Source organism: Heterodontus francisci, unplaced genomic scaffold (genome assembly GCF_036365525.1).
Source record: "Heterodontus francisci isolate sHetFra1 unplaced genomic scaffold, sHetFra1.hap1 HAP1_SCAFFOLD_216, whole genome shotgun sequence".
In the NCBI taxonomy this organism is placed as follows: Eukaryota; Metazoa; Chordata; class Chondrichthyes; order Heterodontiformes; family Heterodontidae; genus Heterodontus; species Heterodontus francisci.
Window position 1 is genome coordinate 2,366,772 of NW_027140566.1, and position 19,805 is coordinate 2,386,576.

The window sequence follows — 19,805 nt, forward strand, 5'->3', positions numbered from 1 at the left end:
AGCATACTCCATATCCGGAGACTGTGACCCGTGGTTTTGGACTCTCCAGCCATCGGGAACATCCTCCCTGCATGTAGCCTGTAGCATGTAGTACTGTTCGAGTTTTATAGGTTTCTCTGAGATCCTCTCTCATTCTTCTAAACTCTAGTGAATATAGTCCGAGTCGATCCAATCTCTCTTCATACGTGAATCCTGCCATCCCAGGAATTAGCCTTGTAAATCTACTTTGCACACTCTTAATGGCAAGGGCATCCTTCCTCAGATAAGGAGACCAAAACTGCACACAATGCTCTAGGTGTGGTCTCACCAAAGCCCTGTACAGGTGCAGTAACATCTTGCTCCTTTACTCAAATCATCTTGCAATGACGTCCAATATTATATGCTTTTTGAGGCACATTCGAGATACAACAGTCCAGACAGTTTCCAGCTGACAGTAATTACCCGAGTTCGCACAATCACAGCTGATTGACAGCTTACTGCTAACCTGACTTACCCTGTTAACTGCGAACAATGAACTGCCTTGCAGTTTGGTTTTTAATTCCAAGCGAATTGCTAAATGTTACGGCTAGATTTAAGTCTTAGCCACTAATTACCAAATTCCAAACTTCCCACTCTGCTGACAACACATGCAGCTAAAGGTACAGTCTATGCTTGCACACTTTGCCTAAACTCTACCTTACTGCATTGCAGAAGAACATTCCCCATGCAGGCAATTGCAGTTCAAGAGGACGGTCCTGACACCGGTTTCAAGGGCAAATAGAGTTGAGCAATAACTGCCACCTCTGCCAGAGATGTCCACATCCGCATAAAGAAAAGCAGCTCCGAAATGGGCTTGTTTTGTATTTGTTCTCCAGATCTTCTATCGCTCATCTATCAAACCCCTTAACCATTTTAAACACATCAACTAGATAAGCTGTAATCCTTCTAAACTAAATCTATTACAAACAAAGTTTATGCAACTTATCTTCATAATGTACCGTTTAAAGCATTGTTGCCATTCTAGTGACACTGTCCTGAACAACCTCCACAGCCAATGGTTTTGTGAAGTGCCGTGCCCAAACGTGACAACAGATACAACTGAATCATCACATCCTTCATCGTTTACATTCCAAAATCCAAGAGATAAAGACCAACAATCGATTAGCGTTTGCAAGAAGAGCTGTTAATTTTTGAGTGTTCAGCCAACTTCTTAAAGAGGTCCTGTAGTAATTATTGTGATGAAATACACAGACCTGAAACATAACTCTCTTGCTCTCTCCACAGATGCTGCTAGCCCTGCTCAGTATTTCCAATATTTTCTGTTTTATTTCAGGTTTCCAACATCTGCAGTATTTTGCTTTTGTGTTGCTGTGGTAATTCTAATTGTTTTTTGATAGATAATTTGTGTAAAGTATGGATAGATAATCGTGTACATAAGATTCAACTTTTATACCCATTTTCTATTTTGCTGTTTCTATGCAGAGGATGATTTATAAATTATTTGGATTTGGATTCGTTTCCAATACAGGGAAACATGGACCTCGATTGGTTGATGGGACGAACAGATGCTCTGGCCGGGTGGAGGTGCTGCATGGAGACCAGTGGGGGACGCTGAGTGACATGTACTTTGATCTGGAAGACGCCAACGTGGTCTGTGAGCACTTGCAGTGTGGGACAGTAACCTCAATCCCGGGAGGAGCTCACTTTGGGAAGGGAGCCGGTCCAGTGTGGAAGGAAAGTTACAGGTGTCGGCGGAATGAGACGCGATTGTGGGATTGTCCTGTTTCATCCTGGGAACAGTTTAGCTGCTCCCATGAAAATGATGCCAGTGTCATCTGTACGGGTGAGTCATCTCAGTCAATTGAACTGAAATACACCAACTGTTCTGCTGTCAAGCATCATTAACTATTTCCACAGGTCGCTGATTCACTAGTTTTGCTGATCCCATGCTTCCTTCGACTCTAAGATTCTGAGATGTGTTTGTCGGTTTATTGGTCTGAATTAAATTACAAATGAATCAAAGAGCTTCACTCCAGTAAACATTGAATACATACAATGTCTCGTGATTAGTACTTATCGCTCATATAATATCTCTTTTGTGGTAAATCTAGGGCATTATTCAAGGGCTATAGAATCAGCAATTTGCTCCCAGGACCACTGCCATAGAATGGAAATTTTGCTCGAGCATTGAAACTGTTATCAATGTTGGCCGTTCAAATATGAATTATCATGGAATTCTCTGCAAAGATCAGCTGTGCAATAGAAAAAACTGTGAACTTGTTTCCAACTAAATAGCATGAGATAAATTTTAATTTCCATTCCATTAAGGGCAATAAAATGATAGTGAGTGAAGTAACTCGTTATTTCACCAATATGCCATGTCTTTGATTATTTCACAAACTTGATGTAAATTACAATTCTCCCAGTTATCCCTCAACCAGCGCCCTCTTATAACAGATTATCTGCTCAGTTAACTGATCGCTGTCCGTTTGACATTGCTCAACGCAAATTGCTCCCACGTTTCACAATTTAAAATATAGGTAATAAAAACAGTAAGTGCTGAAAATACTCAGAAGTTCTGGCAGCATCTGCGGTGCAAGAAACAGAATCAACCTTACAGTTTGCAGATCTTTCATCAGAACTTAGAGATTTAACAGTTTTTAAAGAAAGGGGAAAGCAAGGAAAGAACGAAAGGAACAATCTGTGATATGGTGGAAGGCAGGAAGAATTAAATGGTAAATGGGACAATGCAAGGCAGAAAGAGATAGGAATGGGCCAAGTGAAAAACACATTTCGAGAGGAGCTGCAAATTGGAAGGCAAGACATCGTCCAAAAAAGGGGAGGGAATCTTTCCTGAAATTGCTGAATTCAGTGTTCATTCCAAAAGCCTGTAAAGAGTCTAGTGGAAAGAGGAAGTGCTGTTTCTCAAACTTATGTTAATCTTCATTGGAACTGTGTCGGAGAAAGAGGAGAGAGATGTCAGAGTGGGAGCAGAATAAATAATGAAAAGGACAGGCAACTGGAAGCTAAAGGTAAAGCTTGCAGACTGAACAAAGGTGTTGTGCAAAGTAAGCACTCAATTATGTTTGGTGTCCCAATGTAAAGCAGACGGTATCATGATCAGTCAATACAGTGAATACAGTATACTAAAGAGAAGGCAGTACAAGAAAATCGCTGTTTCACTTGGAAGCAGTATTTGGCGGCTTGGATGGTGAGAAAGGTGGAGGTAACAGGACAGTGGCTGCACCTCCTGCGCATTCATGGGAAGGTCCTGGGGGAAGGGGTGCTGAGAATGATTGAAGAGTGAATCAGAGTGCCACAGAGCGAATGGTCCCTTCAGAATGTTAAACGTGGAGGGAAGGGGAAGATGTGCTTTGTAGTGGCACCACATTAAAGGTGGTGGAAATGGTGGAAGATGATCTGTTGAATATGGAAGCTGATGGAGTGGAAGATGAGGAGAATCAGAATCCTATCATTATTCCGGGAGGGGGAAAGGGTGAAAGCAGACGTTTGGGGAATGGAATGGACGTGCTTGAGGGCCCTGTCAACCATGGTGGGTGGATGAGGAGGTGAGGAGAGTCCTCGGTTGAGGAAAAAGGAATACATATCTGGAACCACTGGTATGGAAGTTTGCATCACCAGACATTGCAGATGGAGCAAGTGAAAAAATGTGATAGAGTAATTCGAAGAATTGGGGTGTGAGGAAGCATAGACAAGGTAACTGTGAGAGTCACTGGGTTTACTCTTTATATTAGTTAATAACCTATCCCCAGAAGCAGAGACAGAGATGTTGAGGAAGAGAATGGAAGAGTTGAAGATGGACCATGTGAATATAAGGAGGTTTTTTTTTTTAGATTAGAGATACAGCACTGAAACAGGCCCTTCGGCCCACCGAGTCTGTGCCGAACATCAACCACCCATTTATACTAATCCTACACCAATCCCATATTCCTACCAAACATCCCCACCTGTTCCTATATTTTCCTACCACCTACCGATACTAGTGACAATTTATAATGGCCAATTTACCTATCAACCTGCAAGTCTTTTGGCTTGTGGGAGGAAACCGGAGCACCCGGAGAAAACCCACGCAGACACAGGGAGAACTTGCAAACTCCACACAGGCAGTACCCGGAATCGAACTGGGGTCCCTGGAGCTGTGAGGCTGCAGTGCTAACCACTGCGCCACTGTGCCGCCCCAGGTTAAACTGGAAGAAAAGTTGATGATATTTTCAAGTACAGGGCGAGAGCTGGAATATCAGTGCATGTGGACAGGAGGACGGCCTTCAGTCCCTCGGCTATCACCTACAGTTCATTTTACCCTCTGTCCCCAGTTCAGCAACCGTAAGCTACTCGGTACGTCTCTAAAATGTATTTACAGAGAAAAGGTAATGGTGAAAATGATCTTTCAACAAGCCTTCTGAACAATGATGACAGGAATAGTAACCATTAATATTAATGACTTTTCGGGTGGCAGTAAATTCTGAGATATTTTGCTTCAGTTTCACCATTCTCAATCTGTTTCATGTTGTAGATGAAAATTGGTCACTAAGTCTGACTAACGGGGGAAGCTGGTGTGATGGGAGAGTGGAGATTTACTACAATGGCAGCTGGGGGAGATTGCAGGATAGACACTGGACCCTGAATGATGCCAATGTAGTCTGTACACAGCTGGGTTGTGGTGAAGCGACAGCCGCTTATAACTATTCAAAGGACGGAGAGAGTGAAGGACCCATCTGGGTGAATGATGTCCAGTGTGAAGGAAACGAATTGCAGCTCCAGAACTGCATCTTATTCACATTGAATTCGTCTCTCACTGACAGTATGGATGTAGGGGTCCTGTGTTCTGGTAAGCAAATTCTTCACTGCTTTTACAAAAACATAAAAGTGAAATGTCTAATCTGCTGAGAAAAGTGATAATATCGGTTACTTGTTCCTGGGTTTCTCAAAGCAGTAATTTCACTCGAGGAGAGTCGGAGAGGATGGTGGGCGGTCGGGGAGCTGGGGTGGTGTACAGAGAGAGAGGACACGGACACAATTAAACAGCAAGAACGTTTGTATTACAGAAATTTCAATTAACACATACATCACAAGGGGTTTAACAGGAATGTAAACGGAGAGAAAACTGACACAGAGCCAAACAAAGAGATGTTAGAGTGGGTGACGAAATGTTTAGTCAGATGAAAGCAAAATACTGCGGATTCTGGAATTCTGAAACAAAAACAAGAAATGCTGGATTCACTCAGCAGGTCTGGCAGCATCTGTGGCAAGAGAAGCAGAGTTAACGTTTTGGGTCAGTGACCAGAAACGTTAACTCTGCTTCTCCTTTCCACAGATGCCGACAGACCTGCTGAGTGATTCCAGCATTTCTTGTTATTGTTCTTAGTCAGATGGTTGGATTTGAAGAGCCGGAGACACGGAAATATTTCTGGTGGAAATTCAGATCTGGGGGTTAGATGGTTAAAGGCAAAACTGAAAGTTGTGGGCAATTGAAGTGGGTGAAGTGCAACAAGCTGTATTCAGAAAAAAGCAGAGCTCCTGAAATGATTCAGGCTGGAGATGGTTATACTGATGCAGGGGGAGAGCATGAAGGTGTCTGAACATGAAGATCATATTTGGAAACTCTGGGTATTGATCGCAGGGAAACCAGTAGATCGTCGAGTGCCATGGCGTTCCTGAGAGGGGCTTCATGTAGGGAAGGCAACAAAACTTTGGATGAGCTGATGTTTCTGGAGGATGCAAGATGGGTGATCGCCCAGGAGAACATTGAAATATTCGATTCTGCAGGCAACAAAGCATGGGTGAGCATTTCAGCAGCAGATGGGCTGAGGCAGGAAGGGAGGTGAATGATGATAGAGGTGAAAGATAACGGCCTTATGAGAAAGAGAATACGGAATTGGATTCTCAGCTGTGGTATCAAATCCGGCGCCAAGCTTGCAATAAGTTCGACTGTATAGTATATAAGTGGAGGTAGCTGTGTGGGAGTTGGTCTGGTGCTAGTTTCATTAGATTGTGTATAAAAGTAGACAGATGTTTTGGACTAGACACTTTAAAGTTTCATTGTGTGGCATGTTAATGCATGCATGTGTTCTGGGGATGTTGCATTATGCAGAGTGTAGTTTAGTTTTGTTTAGTTTAGAGATACAACACTGAAACAGGCCCTTCGGCCCACCGAGACTGTGCCGACCATCAACCACCCATTTATAATAATCCTGCACTAATCCCATATTCCTACCACATCCCCATCTGTCCCTATATTTCCCTACCACGGCTAGGGGCAATTTATAATGGTCAATTTACCTGCCAACCTGCAAGTCCTTTGGCTTGAGTGTGGGCAGATGTTTTCGGGTTGTTCCAATGAACATTTATTTGCATACGACATGTGGAACTTACAACATATGAGATAGTTAATGATTCAGATTTGATACCGATTGGTTACAGTAAGCATTTTCTTCGGACACTGCGGAAATCAATACATTCCAGCGTTTCACGTCAGAAGTTTACAGTGCTGAATGGTTATTACACACTCAGTCACTGGACAGAGTCGAGTATGTCATCTTGTTCTTCAGTTAGGTAGATGTTAAGCTCCACCCAACATTTATGCCCACCTACAGAAGCCATGTGTCTTCTCCTTGTCTTCTACTTCTGTATCTGATGGGTCACATTGCTGATGTTTATTCTCCAAAGTGCCTGACGCAATTAGTCCAATCATTTTTGTCCAGTCCAGATTAAATACTGGTTTCTGTTCAGCCGGGAGGTCTGCACATCGACAGTTCAATTGCCCGTAGGCGCTTCCTGATCCTGTCCAACATTTTGCAGAGAGATCCTGTTTTCTTCCCTCTTTGGTCCGGTCCAACAGTCATATATTGATAGAATTAGTCGTTTAGTTCATTGATTTTTTACAGACAATCGCAATTGCTAATGTGCCTCACATGTTTCGTTTGCTCATTTAACATAATTGCAGCAGTCTGTCTGGACAGACAGGTCTGCATCTTCTCTGTTCAGACATGCGGTTTATGTATCTAAAATTACTCAAATATATTCCTTGTCAAAGACAGAGTCCCATCCTTTCAAAGGTAAGTGATTCTCTTATGCAATTAATATTAAATTGATTTATGATAATGTTAATAATGTTATAATCAACACAACCCTAGAACGTAGTTCCACACGAAGATACTGCATATTGCAAGGCTGATGTTTAAGGGTAGGACTTGTGGACCTTACATTCTCCAATATGAAGTGGAGTAATAAAGTAATCATGAAGTAATAAATAGCATGGATTAAACTGCTGGTCTTGCCAGTGACACCAACATTCCCTGAAATAATTGAAAAACAGAAAGGCACGGTGACATGTGGGGAACTATCTGGTAATATAATCCTGAATGTATCAGTCGCATAAAGCATCATTGGGTCCTCTTCATCTTCACTAAATCCTCCTGTTTGACAAAGATTATCCAGGAAGCCAAAGAAAACGCACAGCAAATATTCTCCATCATAAATCTTCCTCCTGAACCACTCCCCTGCCTCATCCACCCTGAACTCCAAAAATAATTGAGAGGAGCTCATAGACTTTTTGTCACAAAGTTCAAAAACATCCGTTCAGTCACCTCCCTTTCTTCCCCAACCCATCAGGCCTAACTTCCTATCAGTTCCCACCCCCATCCCATACGATCACCCTGAATTCACATTTCTTGTTTCTCTCCTAGAATCCTTCACTCTCTCTCTGAACCTGTGCTGTTGATGGTATCCACATTTTGCTGTCTACACCTTATTTCTATTAAACTACTGAACACAAACATTCCCTTCCTGGGTTCCATATTAGCTGGCAATATTAACGATTCTCTTTCTCTCTCTCTCTCTCTATATTTTCAGGCTCCTCTCCATCAAATCAGCAGTCATCACACCTCTCCTCAGAAAGGAACCATTGACCACCTGTCCATGCAGGTTACTGCCCAGCTCCAACTGATCGTACCTCGCCAAAGTCCTTCAATGTGTTGTCGCCTCCCAAATCCATGCTCATCTTATATGAAGCTGCATGTTTCAATTACGCAAATCAATTTTCTATCCACACCACAGGCCGAAAACAAATGACATCCGAAGTGATTGTGACAAATATAAACGATTCCACCTCCTCTTTCTTGACTTGTCTCAAATTTTTATATGATTGATCATGAAATACTTGTCCAATTCCTCCCCATTAACACACGGCTGGGTGGGACTGCACTCAGCTGGTTCTAGTATTATCTGTACAGTCATGGTCAGAAAGTTGCCAGCAATGGTTTCTCTTCCTGCTTCTGCAAAGTCACCTATAGTGTCACCAGAGGATCGATCCTTTGACACTTCATTACTCATTTACATGCTGCCTTTCAGCGATATCCGCAAACAAAGCCTCAGTTTCCACATGTATCTCACTGTATCCAACTCTACCTCACATTCAACACTCTTGAGCCCTCCAATGCCTGTACACTGTGAGAATTCCAGGCTGACATTCAGTACTGCATCAGCAGAAAATTCCTGCAACTCAGTATTGAAAAGATAGAAACCATCAGTCCCCATCGCATGTTTCCTTGCTGCCAACTCCATTTCTCGCCATGCCAACTGTCTGTCACTCAGCCAGACAGCTTGTAATCTTGGTGTTATATTTGACCCCAGGGTGATCCTCCTATCAAATCTCCATATCCTCATTAACACTGTCTATTTTCACCTCCATGACATCACCCGCATTTGCCCTTATCTCGTCTTGTCGATAGCGTTGTTCCCTCCAGACTCGATGATGCTCATGCAATCCTGGCTGGCTTCACTAGTTACAACCTCTGTAAGCTCCGCTGTCTCGACCATTTGCCACTCAGGCATCTGCCCTCTGCCCACTGACCTACTTTGCCCAGCAACGAGAGGTTTTAAAATTCTCATCCTTGTTTTCAAATCCCTTCCTGGCCTCACAGCTCCTGTCTTTGCAATCGGCTCCAGACTGGCAGCTCCCAGTTCTGGCTTCTTGAGCATTCCTGGTTTTAATTGTGCACCATTGGCGGCCGTGCCTTTATTTGCGAAGGTCACATGCTCTAGAATTACTTGCTTAAATATCCCTGCCTGTCAACCAGTCTTTCCTGCTTTAAGACGTTCCATAAAAACTAACTCTTTGACTTAGCTTTTGGTCATCTGACCTAATATATTTTTCGGTGCTCTGTGTTAAAATGTCTTTGATATCACTCCTGTATCGCGCCTTGGGATGTTTAATTACGTTAATGGCGCTAGATAAATGCAAGTCACTTGTAATTGAAGATGAGGGAAATAGGAGATGGCAGTAAATGTCTGACCAAGATAACAAATTAGGGTAACATACATGGACAAGAAACAGATACAGTTATATAACATGAGTATAAATTAACTGTGAATCGTGTGAGTGATTGCCTGTTTGACACCGTACACAGCGTTCAAAACATTAAAGGGGAACTGGAGATCAGAACTTGTCAAAGCCAGATGTAATAGCATATCTGAAACATTGCCGTTCTTTACATTCTATGTAAGAAGTAAGTGTAAACAGATATTCTGTTGTATAGTTTTATTTACCTGTCACAGGTGCTTTTCACGTTCATTTTTTGAGCTGGTGATGGTAAAATCAGTTGTATTGAGTGATGATGTGAATGTCTATTGAAAGTATAATCCTCATGTACTGTTATCCAACAGACCACGTGCAGTTAAGGCTGTCTGACGGTGGAAGCCCATGTACTGGCCGAGTGGAGATTTATTACAATGGGACTTGGGGCTCAGTTTGTGATGATTCCTGGGATCTGGCGGACGCTGACGTGGTTTGCAAACAGCTGGGTTGTGGAAAGGCATTGGACCTGGCACTTCCTGCATCTTGTGGACCAGGCTCAGGGCCAGTTTGGTTGGATGAACTGACGTGTTCCGGTAACGAATCATTTCTCTGGGAATGTCCCTCAGCATCGTGGGGTCACCACGACTGTTCTCATAAAGAAGATGTGAGGATCATGTGTTCAGGTGAAGGTGCTTCCATGTGCCCATTTTCCGTAGTGTTGTGCACGCGGTTTCACAGGGAAGATATGGCTTCGAATTGCATACAATGGACAGCACGGAATCTGGCCATTCGGACTAACTGGTCAATGTGGTGTTTACGTTGCCCACGAGTATCACCCCACATCATTGCACCTAACCCTCTTTGCATATCCTCCTGCTTCTTTCTGCCTCATGTACCTGTATAGCTTTACCTTAAAGGCATCAGTGCAAATCACCTCAGCAATTGCATGTGTTCGGAATTCAAAATTCAAACCACTCCCTAGGTAAAAAAACAAACCAATTCTCCTGAATTTCTTATTAGATTTATTCGTGATTATCCTATATTTATGATCACTAACTTCGTTCTCTGTCACTTTCGAAGTGATTAGTGCCTCTGTATCCCGAGATCTCTTTGCTGATCGACATCATTTTGACTCTTATTTTGCAAGAAGTACGTGGCCTCTTTATTCTTCCTGTCAACACTGAGCACCTTAGACTTATCTCTATTCAACTTATTTGGCAATTGTATGCCCATTCGGCCCGTTTATTAACGTATTCCCGTATTTTGTCTCTGTCTTTCTTAGTGTTAACTATATCCCCAAATTGCTGTCATCTTAAATTTTGAAATTAAGTCTCCCTTGTCTAAATCCAAATCGCTCATGTAAATGTTGAGCAGCAGTGATCCCAGCCCTGAGGAACACCACTTCCCAACTTCCACCATTCTGGGTTACCACATTGTACCCGGACGGTGTGCTTTGTAGCTGGTTTCCTATCATTCTTCCACTGATCTCTTGACTTCACAGGCTCTGACCTCAGTCATGATCCTTGTCAGAGGCCTTCTGAAAAAAAAACATGCATATTACATCGACTGCATTATCCCTGTTATCTTTCTGTAACTTCTTCAAAGAATTCAATAACGTTGTTTGTCTTTTCTGTTGTGAAATCCGTGTTGATTATTCTTTATTACTTTATGGGCTGTCAGTGTTTTTCTATCGCTTTTCTGAAATAATTACTGGAAATCAGTGAACACAACCGGTGCAGCATGTGTTGAGCTGTGCAGTATGAACATACAACGAGTTATCAATCTAACTATCTGGATATTTCTTGTGTCATTGACAGAGCACAAAGAGCTGCGGCTGGTGAATGGGAAGCATCGCTGTGAGGGGAGAGTGGAAGTGTTCTACAATGGCACCTGGGGAACAGTGTGCTCGGATACACTTGTTGAACGTGTTGCAGAAGTGATCTGTAAACAATTACAGTGCGGTCCTCTCAGTTCGATCGATTATTATGCTCAGTCATTCGGAGAAGGATCCGGACCCATTTGGCTCGATGGGATGGAATGTATTTCACACGAATCGTTCCTTTGGCAATGTCAAACAGAACCGTGGGGTAAACACAACTGTGAACACAGGGAGGATGCTGGTGTTGTTTGTTCAGGTAACACAACAAACCTCTAAATGTGCGAGTGTCATTTCAAACATTGGTGTGTGATACAGTCAGCATGTTTCTCTTCTCAACAGAAGCAAAAGTAACTGAGGAGCAGCCCCACAGATCAAAGGACTGCATTCGAGAATATGATTGTAAACGTGGGCTTTCACCAGGTGCTACTTCCTCTTTATTATACCAACTATCTGACATGTACTACTTTCTTATACTACATCAATAATAACCATTGATTCTCTTTGCCAGATTCTGGACATTGGTTGCGCCTGTTTGGAGGTAACACCAACTGCTCCGGGAGAGTTGAGATATTGTGCAATAACAGCTGGGGCACGGTGTGTGATGATTCCTGGGATCTGGCCGATGCCAATGTTGTCTGCAGACAGCTGGATTGTGGTCACGCTCTTTTGGCCCCAGGAGGAGCTACTTTTTCCCAGGGTGACGGTGTTATCTGGCTGGATGAGGTGAAATGCACTGGAAGCGAATCGTCTCTGGCCGACTGTCCTTCTTCATCGCCGGCTCAGTCTGACTGTGATCACAAGGAAGATGCCAGTGTGATTTGTTCCGCTGAGGGTGGCAGGGTTTGGAGAGTGGGGTTAGGGTGCCTTGTTTTGTTAAATTGACTCATTAGTTCGGAAATTAAGAACAATTTTTATCGTTTAAATGGAAAGTGCTGAAATCCTCCTGAACGTTTTGTACAATATATTCCACAGGACTCGATGTGCCTCCGATTGTTTACCCGTCCTCATCTGCAGGTACTTACCATTATTAGTATTCCAGCTAGCGTTCGGGTTTGAATTAGTTGAATTGGTACTTTTGTCATTTCCTCAAGATACTATAAGCATGTGCTCACTGACTGGAAAAAAATTTTCCTCACCGCATATTTCAAATGGTCCGGTTGAAAATCCGCTAATCCCAGTTTCTGACTGTACCTGAACTGTCCTGTACTGATCAGAAACATGGGGGCACTGTCTCTGTAATTTAGATTGGCTCACACTTTCCTCTGGTGCAATGTGCACCACACATACTGGGGAATGTTCAGCCCAACTCATTGCCCGGAAGCAGTGGATCTAATTATTAAATACTTATATAAATATTTTATCATGCAAGACGGACTGTGTCTGTATTAAAGCTTTCTTGTTGTCATCAAGAACAGGGATATAAAACAACTTCCATCCTAATTGCGGTCTGCTTCGGAGTCCTGCTAATCTGTGTGTTCATCTCGCTGATGGTGGTTATACAGAAAAAGGCAATCAGAAGAGGTGAGGCTCATATCTTACCGCGGATCCAACACAAAATCCCAGATATTGTGTCACATACTGCCAAACTTCTCGTTCATTGCAGCTTTCTATGGACCGTCAAGTGGCCTTGTTAGAAACACATTGTAATTTTTTTTGCTGGTTTTCTCAATTCAACGTGCTCGCAATTAGTGAAAGGTGACATTTAAACTGGAGAGTAATTTCAAGTGTCCACATTCACTGTGAGAGTTCATCACATAATACATGAAACTCTGGAAGAATTTACTTATTGTAACAATGGATCAGGAAATTTGATTGGAATTTCTGGGCTGTGCATTCAGCTATTTATTTGACTGTTAAATCTTCCTTCATCCATTGGGTATCAATTCCAGCCCTTCAGATTCTGGCTCTGGGCATCCAATCTCGAGCTGTCTAACCGGGTCTGCCTGTTATTTTGACAAATGAAATTTGTATAGGACCTTCTGCATTCACCAGCGGTGATTCTACATTCCAAAACAACGCTTCCACTCATATTTCACCCAACTAACACACTCCTGATTTATTATAAGAAATGGGCCTCTTAATAAAAAACACTTTCCATAATAACATAGAGTTCTTATAGAAATAGCTCTCTCTCTTACTCAGAAAGATTTGAAAGCTCGGACAGCTTCGGCCTGTTATCTCTGCCAAGGACCCGACTAGAACAGGCTCTGAAACAAGACAGTCCAAAAGCTGATACGATCAAGCTTTCTAACCTCACTAGACTGGCAGTAGTTTACAAACGAACACAAGCAGCAGATCAGGTCATCGAGTCATAGAGTAATAGAGTTATACAGCACAGAAACTAGCCCTTCAGCCCATTGTGCATGTGCCGGCCATCAAGCACTTATCTATTCTATTCCCATTTTCCAGCACTCGGCCCTTAGCCTTGTATGCTATGGTGTTTCGCGTGCTCATCTAAACACCTTAAATGTTGTGAGGGTTCCTGCCTCCACCATCTCTTCAGGCAGTGTGTTCCAGACTCCACATCCTCTGGGTGAATATTTTTTTCCTCAAATCCCCACTAAACTTCCTGCCCCTTATGTTAAATCCATGTCCCCAGGCAACTGACCCCTCTGCTAAAGGAAAACGTTTCTTCCTATCTATCCTATCAATGCCCTTCGTAATTTAGTAAAGTTCAATCAGGTCTCCCCTCAGCCTTCTCTGCGCTCAAGAATACAACCCTAGCCTATCCAGTCTCTCTACAGAACTGAAATGCTCCAGCCCAGGCAACAGCCTGGTGAATCTCCTCAGCATCCTCTCCCGTGCAATCACATCAATCCTATCGTGTGGTGCCCAGAACTGTACACAGTACTCCAGCTGTGGCCTAACTAGCATTTCATGGAGCTCCATCATAGTCTTCCTGCTCTTATATGCTATGCCTCGGCTAATAAAGGCAAGTATCCCATATGTCCTTCCTCACCACCTTATCTCCCTGTGCTTCTGCCTTCAGTGATCTATGAACAAGTCCACCAAGGTCCCACTGACCTTCTGGACTCCCTAGTGTTCTACCATCCATTGTATATTCCCTTGCCTTGAATGTCCTCCCAAAATGCATCATCTCACACTTCTCAGGATTAAATTCCATTTGCTCGGACCCCATCCATCTTACCAGCACATCTATTTCGTCCTGTAATATAAGGCGTTCCTCCTCACTGTCTACGACATCAGCAATTTTCGTGTTATCTGCAAACTTACTGATCATACCTCCTGTATTTACATCTAAAGGTACAGTGCAAACAGCAAGAGTCTCAGCATCGATTCCTGTAGTACACCACTGGTCACTGGCTTCCACTCGCAAAAACAACTTTTGACCACCACCCTCTGCCTCCTGCCACTAGGCCAATTTTGCATCCACTTTGTCAAATTGCTCTGGATCCCATGGTCTCTTATCTTCAAAAAGGAAACAGTGAGAGCTCAGAGCCAGCATGTTCCCCTAACCTTGAAGAGTAGGACCAACATGTCCAGGAGACCCTGGATGTCAAGGGATTTAGAGGATTGGATAAGGAACAAAAAGGAGTTTAATGGCAGAATCAGTGAGCTGAAAACAGTGGAGGCCCTAGAGGAGTATAGGAAGTGTAGGGGGTATTTAAAAAAGTAATTAGAAGAGCGAAGAGGGGACATGCAAAAACACTGGGGGAGCAAGATGAAGGACAATCCCAAGTCTTTTTGAAGTATATTCAGGGCAAGAGGATAAGATTACCACCGATTAGTGGCCATCAGTGTGTGGAGTCGGAGGATGTAGATTAGGCTTTAAATGATTATTTTTCATCTGTATTCACCATGGAGACGACCCATGTAGGTGTAGAGATCAGGGAATGGGATTGTGATATACTTGAACAAATTATCATTGAAAGGTAGGAAGTATTAGCTGTTTTAGTTGGCTTAAAATGGATAAATCCCCAGACCCAGATGAGATGTGACCCAGGCTGCTATGTGAGATAAGGGAGGAGATAGCAGGGGCTTTGCCACACATTTTCAAATCCTCTCTGGTACAGGAGATGTATCAGAGGACTGAAGGACAGTGAATGTGGTACCATTATTCAAGAAGGGTAGCAGGGATAAACCAGGTAATTACAGGCAGATGAATCTAACATCAGTGGTAGGGAAAGTATTGGGAAAAATTCAGAAGAACAGGATTAATCTCCACTTGGAGAGGCAGGCATTAATCGGGGATAGTAGCATGGCTTTGTCAGGGGAGATCGTTTCTGACAAACTTGATTGAACTTTTCCTCAGTGAACACATTTGTCCCCAGTCTGCTGCAGGTGAGCATATGAGTATGTAGAAAAATAGACGCAAAGACATATACACAAATACGGACAATAAAACTACTCCGCATTCACAATACCTGGCTTTATCTCTTTACTATCACAATCTCTGCCATTTTGGAAGTGTTCGCAGATAATTTACTGTTAAACGCTCATGGGTTGCAACTAAACTTTAATCTCCCCACCATCCACCTGACAGGTTCTGTCACTAGCGGCAAGGGTTCACTGGCTGGTTTGTACCAAGCAATTTATGAAGAGATTGGGAATATTCCACCTGGCAAGGATTCCTATCAGATCCGGCGTTCAGGTCTGTATTTTATATTTCATACCGAATTTTCACTAGACAAATACCCCATTTTAATAGTCAGGTTACTGACTGAAGACTGTCAGAAATCTGCTCACTATCACCATGTGAAGGAGCCCTGTCACAGTGCGAGTGTGTCTTTCTGTGTGTATAGTAAGATGAGCAATGGGTTTGGGAAGATTCCCACCCGCCGCTAATGCTGAAAGAACGTGATTTCTATTTGTTTATAACTATCATGTCATTTCATTCCATTTAAACTAGACCATAAATAATCACTGCTCTCAGAAGGAGATAGTCACATTGACTCAGATTTTATTTTTCTAGGTGACTGGAATTCTGGATCAGAAACACTTTCCCATCGGGAATTCCTTACCTGAAATCGGTGGTTTGCACCAAGAAACTTATTCTAACACCTTGTATTCTGAAGTTTAGCATGAAATCTACAAATTCTGCTTCATGATACTGGGGCAGCAACACCACCATACCGATATAAGTTCTGTCCTGAACTATATTTGCAGGGCGATTTAACCATTGAGATAAATTACTCAGTTTACAACAAAACACACAAAGACGATTTCCCTGGCAGCTAAGATAACGGAGAATCATAAAAGATTCGAGAAGTATATTAAGAGTAAAAGCGTAACTAGGGAGTGAGTCGGTCCCCTTAAGGATCACTGTGGGAATCGATGTGTGGAGACATGGGAAATGGGCGCGGTCTTAAATGAATACTTTAGTTTGTATTTACCGTGCAGAAGGTTATGGAAGCTAGTGAGTTCAAGGGAGAGAACAGATATCCTGGAGCATATCAACATTACAAAGGAGGAGGTGTTGGCGGTTTTGAAGCGCATTAAGGTGGATAAATCTCCAGGGCCTGACCAGGTGTATCCTAGGATGCTATAGGAAGCAAAGGAGGAGATTGCTGGGGCACTGGCAGATATTTTTATGTCATTGTTAGCCACAGGTGAGGTATCGGAAGACTGGAGGATGGCTAACGTTGTGCCTTTATTTAAGAAGGGAAGCAGGGATAAGCCAGCGAACTACAGGCTGGTGAGCCTTACATCATTGGTGGGATTCTGAGAGACAGGATTTACAAGCATTTGGAAAGGCAAGGTTTGATTAGGGATAGTCAGCATGGCTTTGTGCGTGGGAAATCATGTCTCACGTATTTGATTGAGGTTTTTGAGGAGGTGACCAAGAGGATTGACGAGGGCAGGGCGGTGGACGATATCTACATGGACTTTGGCAAGGCCTTTGACAAGGTCCTGCATGGTAGGTTGCTCCTAAAGGTTCAAACACATGGGATCCAGGGAGAGGTAGCCAATTGGATACAATATTGGCATAATGATAGGAGGCAGAGGGTAGTGGTGGAGGGTTGTTTTTCAGATCAGAGGCCGGTTACAACAGGATGTAGATCAACTGGAAAAGTGGGCAAGGGATTGGCAAATTGAATTTAACGCAGACAAGTGCGAAGTGATGCATTTTGGGAAGTTAAACCAGGGCAGGACATATACAGTGAATGGCAGGGCCGTGGGAGTGTTGCTGAGCAGAAAGACCTTTGGGTGCAAGTACATAGTTCCCTGAAAGTGGCAACACAGGTAGACAGGATGGTGAAGAAGGCATATGGCATGCTTGCCTTCATTGGCCGAGCCATTGAGTACAAGATGTGGGACGTCATGTTTCAGTGGTACATAGCGTTGGTTCGGCCGCACTAGGTGTACTGTGTGCAATTCTGGTCGCCAGACTACAGGAAAGATGTGATTAAGCTGCAGAGGGTGCAGAAAAGATTCACAAGGATGTTAGCTGGTTTGGAGGACTTGAGTTAGAAAGAGAGATTGGATAGGCTGGGTCTGTTTTCCCTGGACGAAGGAGGCTGAGAAGGGACATGATAGAGGTATGTTAAATTATGAGACGTATAGATAGGATAGTTAGCCAGAGTCTGTTTCCCATGTTAAGGGTGACTAAAACTAGACGGCATAGATTTAAGGTGAGAGGGAGGAGGTTTAAAGGGGATCAAAGGGGTAAATGTTTCACACAAAGAATAGTGGGTATCTGGAATTAGCTGCCTGAGGAGATGGTGGAGACAGGAAAAGTAGCAACATTTAAGAGACATCTGGACAGGTACTTGAATGAGCAATGCATGTAGGGATATGGAATTAATGCAGGAAGGTGGGATTAGTATAGATATTCGTTATGGTCGACATGGACGCGATGGGCCGAAGGGCCTGTTTCTATGCTGTACGACTCTATGACTTTCAGAACAAATCCGTCATTAGCCTCCTTGCACTCTTTTCTGCCCCATTATCCGGGGTGGGGTTCGGTTTTGGAGCCAACATCGGCCATTTGAGACTCTAAAATGGAAAGAGATGGGGACAGGGTGGAGGGATTCTGTATTAAGAAATTGTGCTAACTGACTATTTTTTCACTGTTGTTTCTGCGCTGATGTCTGAAATCTGAACGACCAGCTGTAGTGTGTATTGTTTTAACTGCTCGCTGTGTGAGCCAACATTATTGGTCCATCCCAAGATGCTCCTGAACCACTGCAGTCCCTGTGATGAATGTTCCACAATCGTGTCAGATACAAAGTCCCAGTACATTGTCATCAGATGATGACGGTTTATTGTTATTTGCTCGAACGTGCCACTCAATCTCTCCAATAACCATCCATGTTTGTGTTTAACAGTTACTGATTCCATTCAGTCCCTCAATCAGATTGAATATTACACCAGTCACAGTTTGGGTGACACGGATCCTGGATCAGAAAATTCTGAAGGGAACTCCTCCAGTATTCAGGGTGGGTACATTTTTACTTGTTATCATCAGGCTTTTTAATCCATCACGCTGTCTGCTATCTAAAATTAACAATGAAATATATCAGAACTTACTTGCTGTAAAATGATGCTGCTGAAGACATGGAGATTTGCTGATTGATTTTAGTTTTAAAAAATGTAGAAATAATTTGGATTTCTACAAAATCATCCCGATTGCACCCAGTAGTATAATGGAATTAAACTTTCAGTTCATGATGTTTTCTGGCACTGTTGTCTGGGCAGTGAAATGTGAAATTTGTGTGCATGTTGGATAGGTGATTCAACGGGATACATGTGACTTTAATACGGGGGACAGAATTTTATTACACATTGGCTGCAGATTGGGAGGGAAATTGCCACTGGATAGCGGTGCAAAGGAAGCTCGACATCTTTACACTGTTAGGTGATATTCCCAGAGTCGGCAGAGCTGGTGGGTGGAGGCTGCACTATAAGGCTCTGGGCAGATAACTGAGCCTATAAAACAGGAAATTCATGGCAATTTTCCGAACTATTCACAAATTAGTGAAAGGCGGGCGACAACAACAGCTTTCAGAGAATCGCCATCTACACGGAGGCGGAAGCTCAGAGGAAGGTCAGTTTTGGCTGTGAAAAGCATTGTGGCACTGGAGGGAGGGCGAGAGATACTGAATCACGTTATTGGCAATCTGGAGGCTGACCGATCTTGGCGATCACAACAGAAGTATTCAGGATGAGCATCCTCTCCGACTTGCAACATATGTATGCAAAGTGAAAAGAGTGGAGGCATTGAGAAATGAGTGCAACAATTTACAATAGATGTCATCCACTCCTGTTTTGAGGTCTCCCATTGTGGAGGAGCATCAGAGATGAAGAGAACTGTAGTCCGCGAGATTTGGGCTGCAGCACCCAGAGAGGGACAAGGATCATGACGCTGGAAGAGAGGGTGGGCGAGCAGGTCTCACAGTAGCACGCAAGCAGCTTCTTGAGTGCAGAAGATGCGACCCATCAGAAAGGGTTTACCATCAGAGTCTCTGCTTCCTGCAAATGTCAGAACAGCAGTGTCACTGAAGATTGTGCCTCTCCAGGGAGGCGGTCACTGAGCTGTGCACTATGATGGAGGAGGATCTGAACCAATGAGTGGGGGCACCCCTTCCCCAAATATATTTTCATCTTTTCTGACATTTGAGGCCGTCAGCTTAATGTTAGGCACTGCACTCACCTTGCCATACTACATCA

General features: G+C 43.3%; 1 protein-coding gene across 1 annotated transcript in view; it reads left to right on the forward strand.

The window, feature by feature from the left end:
• LOC137360168 (scavenger receptor cysteine-rich type 1 protein M130-like) overlaps window positions 1-19,805 on the forward strand; it is a 37,366-nt gene that overhangs the window by 15,594 nt on the left and 1,967 nt on the right. The window contains exons 6-15 of the mRNA XM_068025717.1: window positions 1,508-1,822; window positions 4,514-4,820; window positions 9,556-9,589; window positions 10,012-10,096; window positions 10,376-10,444; window positions 12,147-12,188; window positions 12,585-12,695; window positions 13,317-13,474; window positions 14,614-14,788; window positions 18,464-18,574. Of these exons, the coding sequence (XP_067881818.1) occupies window positions 1,508-1,822; window positions 4,514-4,820; window positions 9,556-9,589; window positions 10,012-10,096; window positions 10,376-10,444; window positions 12,147-12,188; window positions 12,585-12,695; window positions 13,317-13,474; window positions 14,614-14,788; window positions 18,464-18,574 (1,407 nt within the window). The remainder of the gene's footprint in view (window positions 1-1,507; window positions 1,823-4,513; window positions 4,821-9,555; window positions 9,590-10,011; window positions 10,097-10,375; window positions 10,445-12,146; window positions 12,189-12,584; window positions 12,696-13,316; window positions 13,475-14,613; window positions 14,789-18,463; window positions 18,575-19,805) is intronic.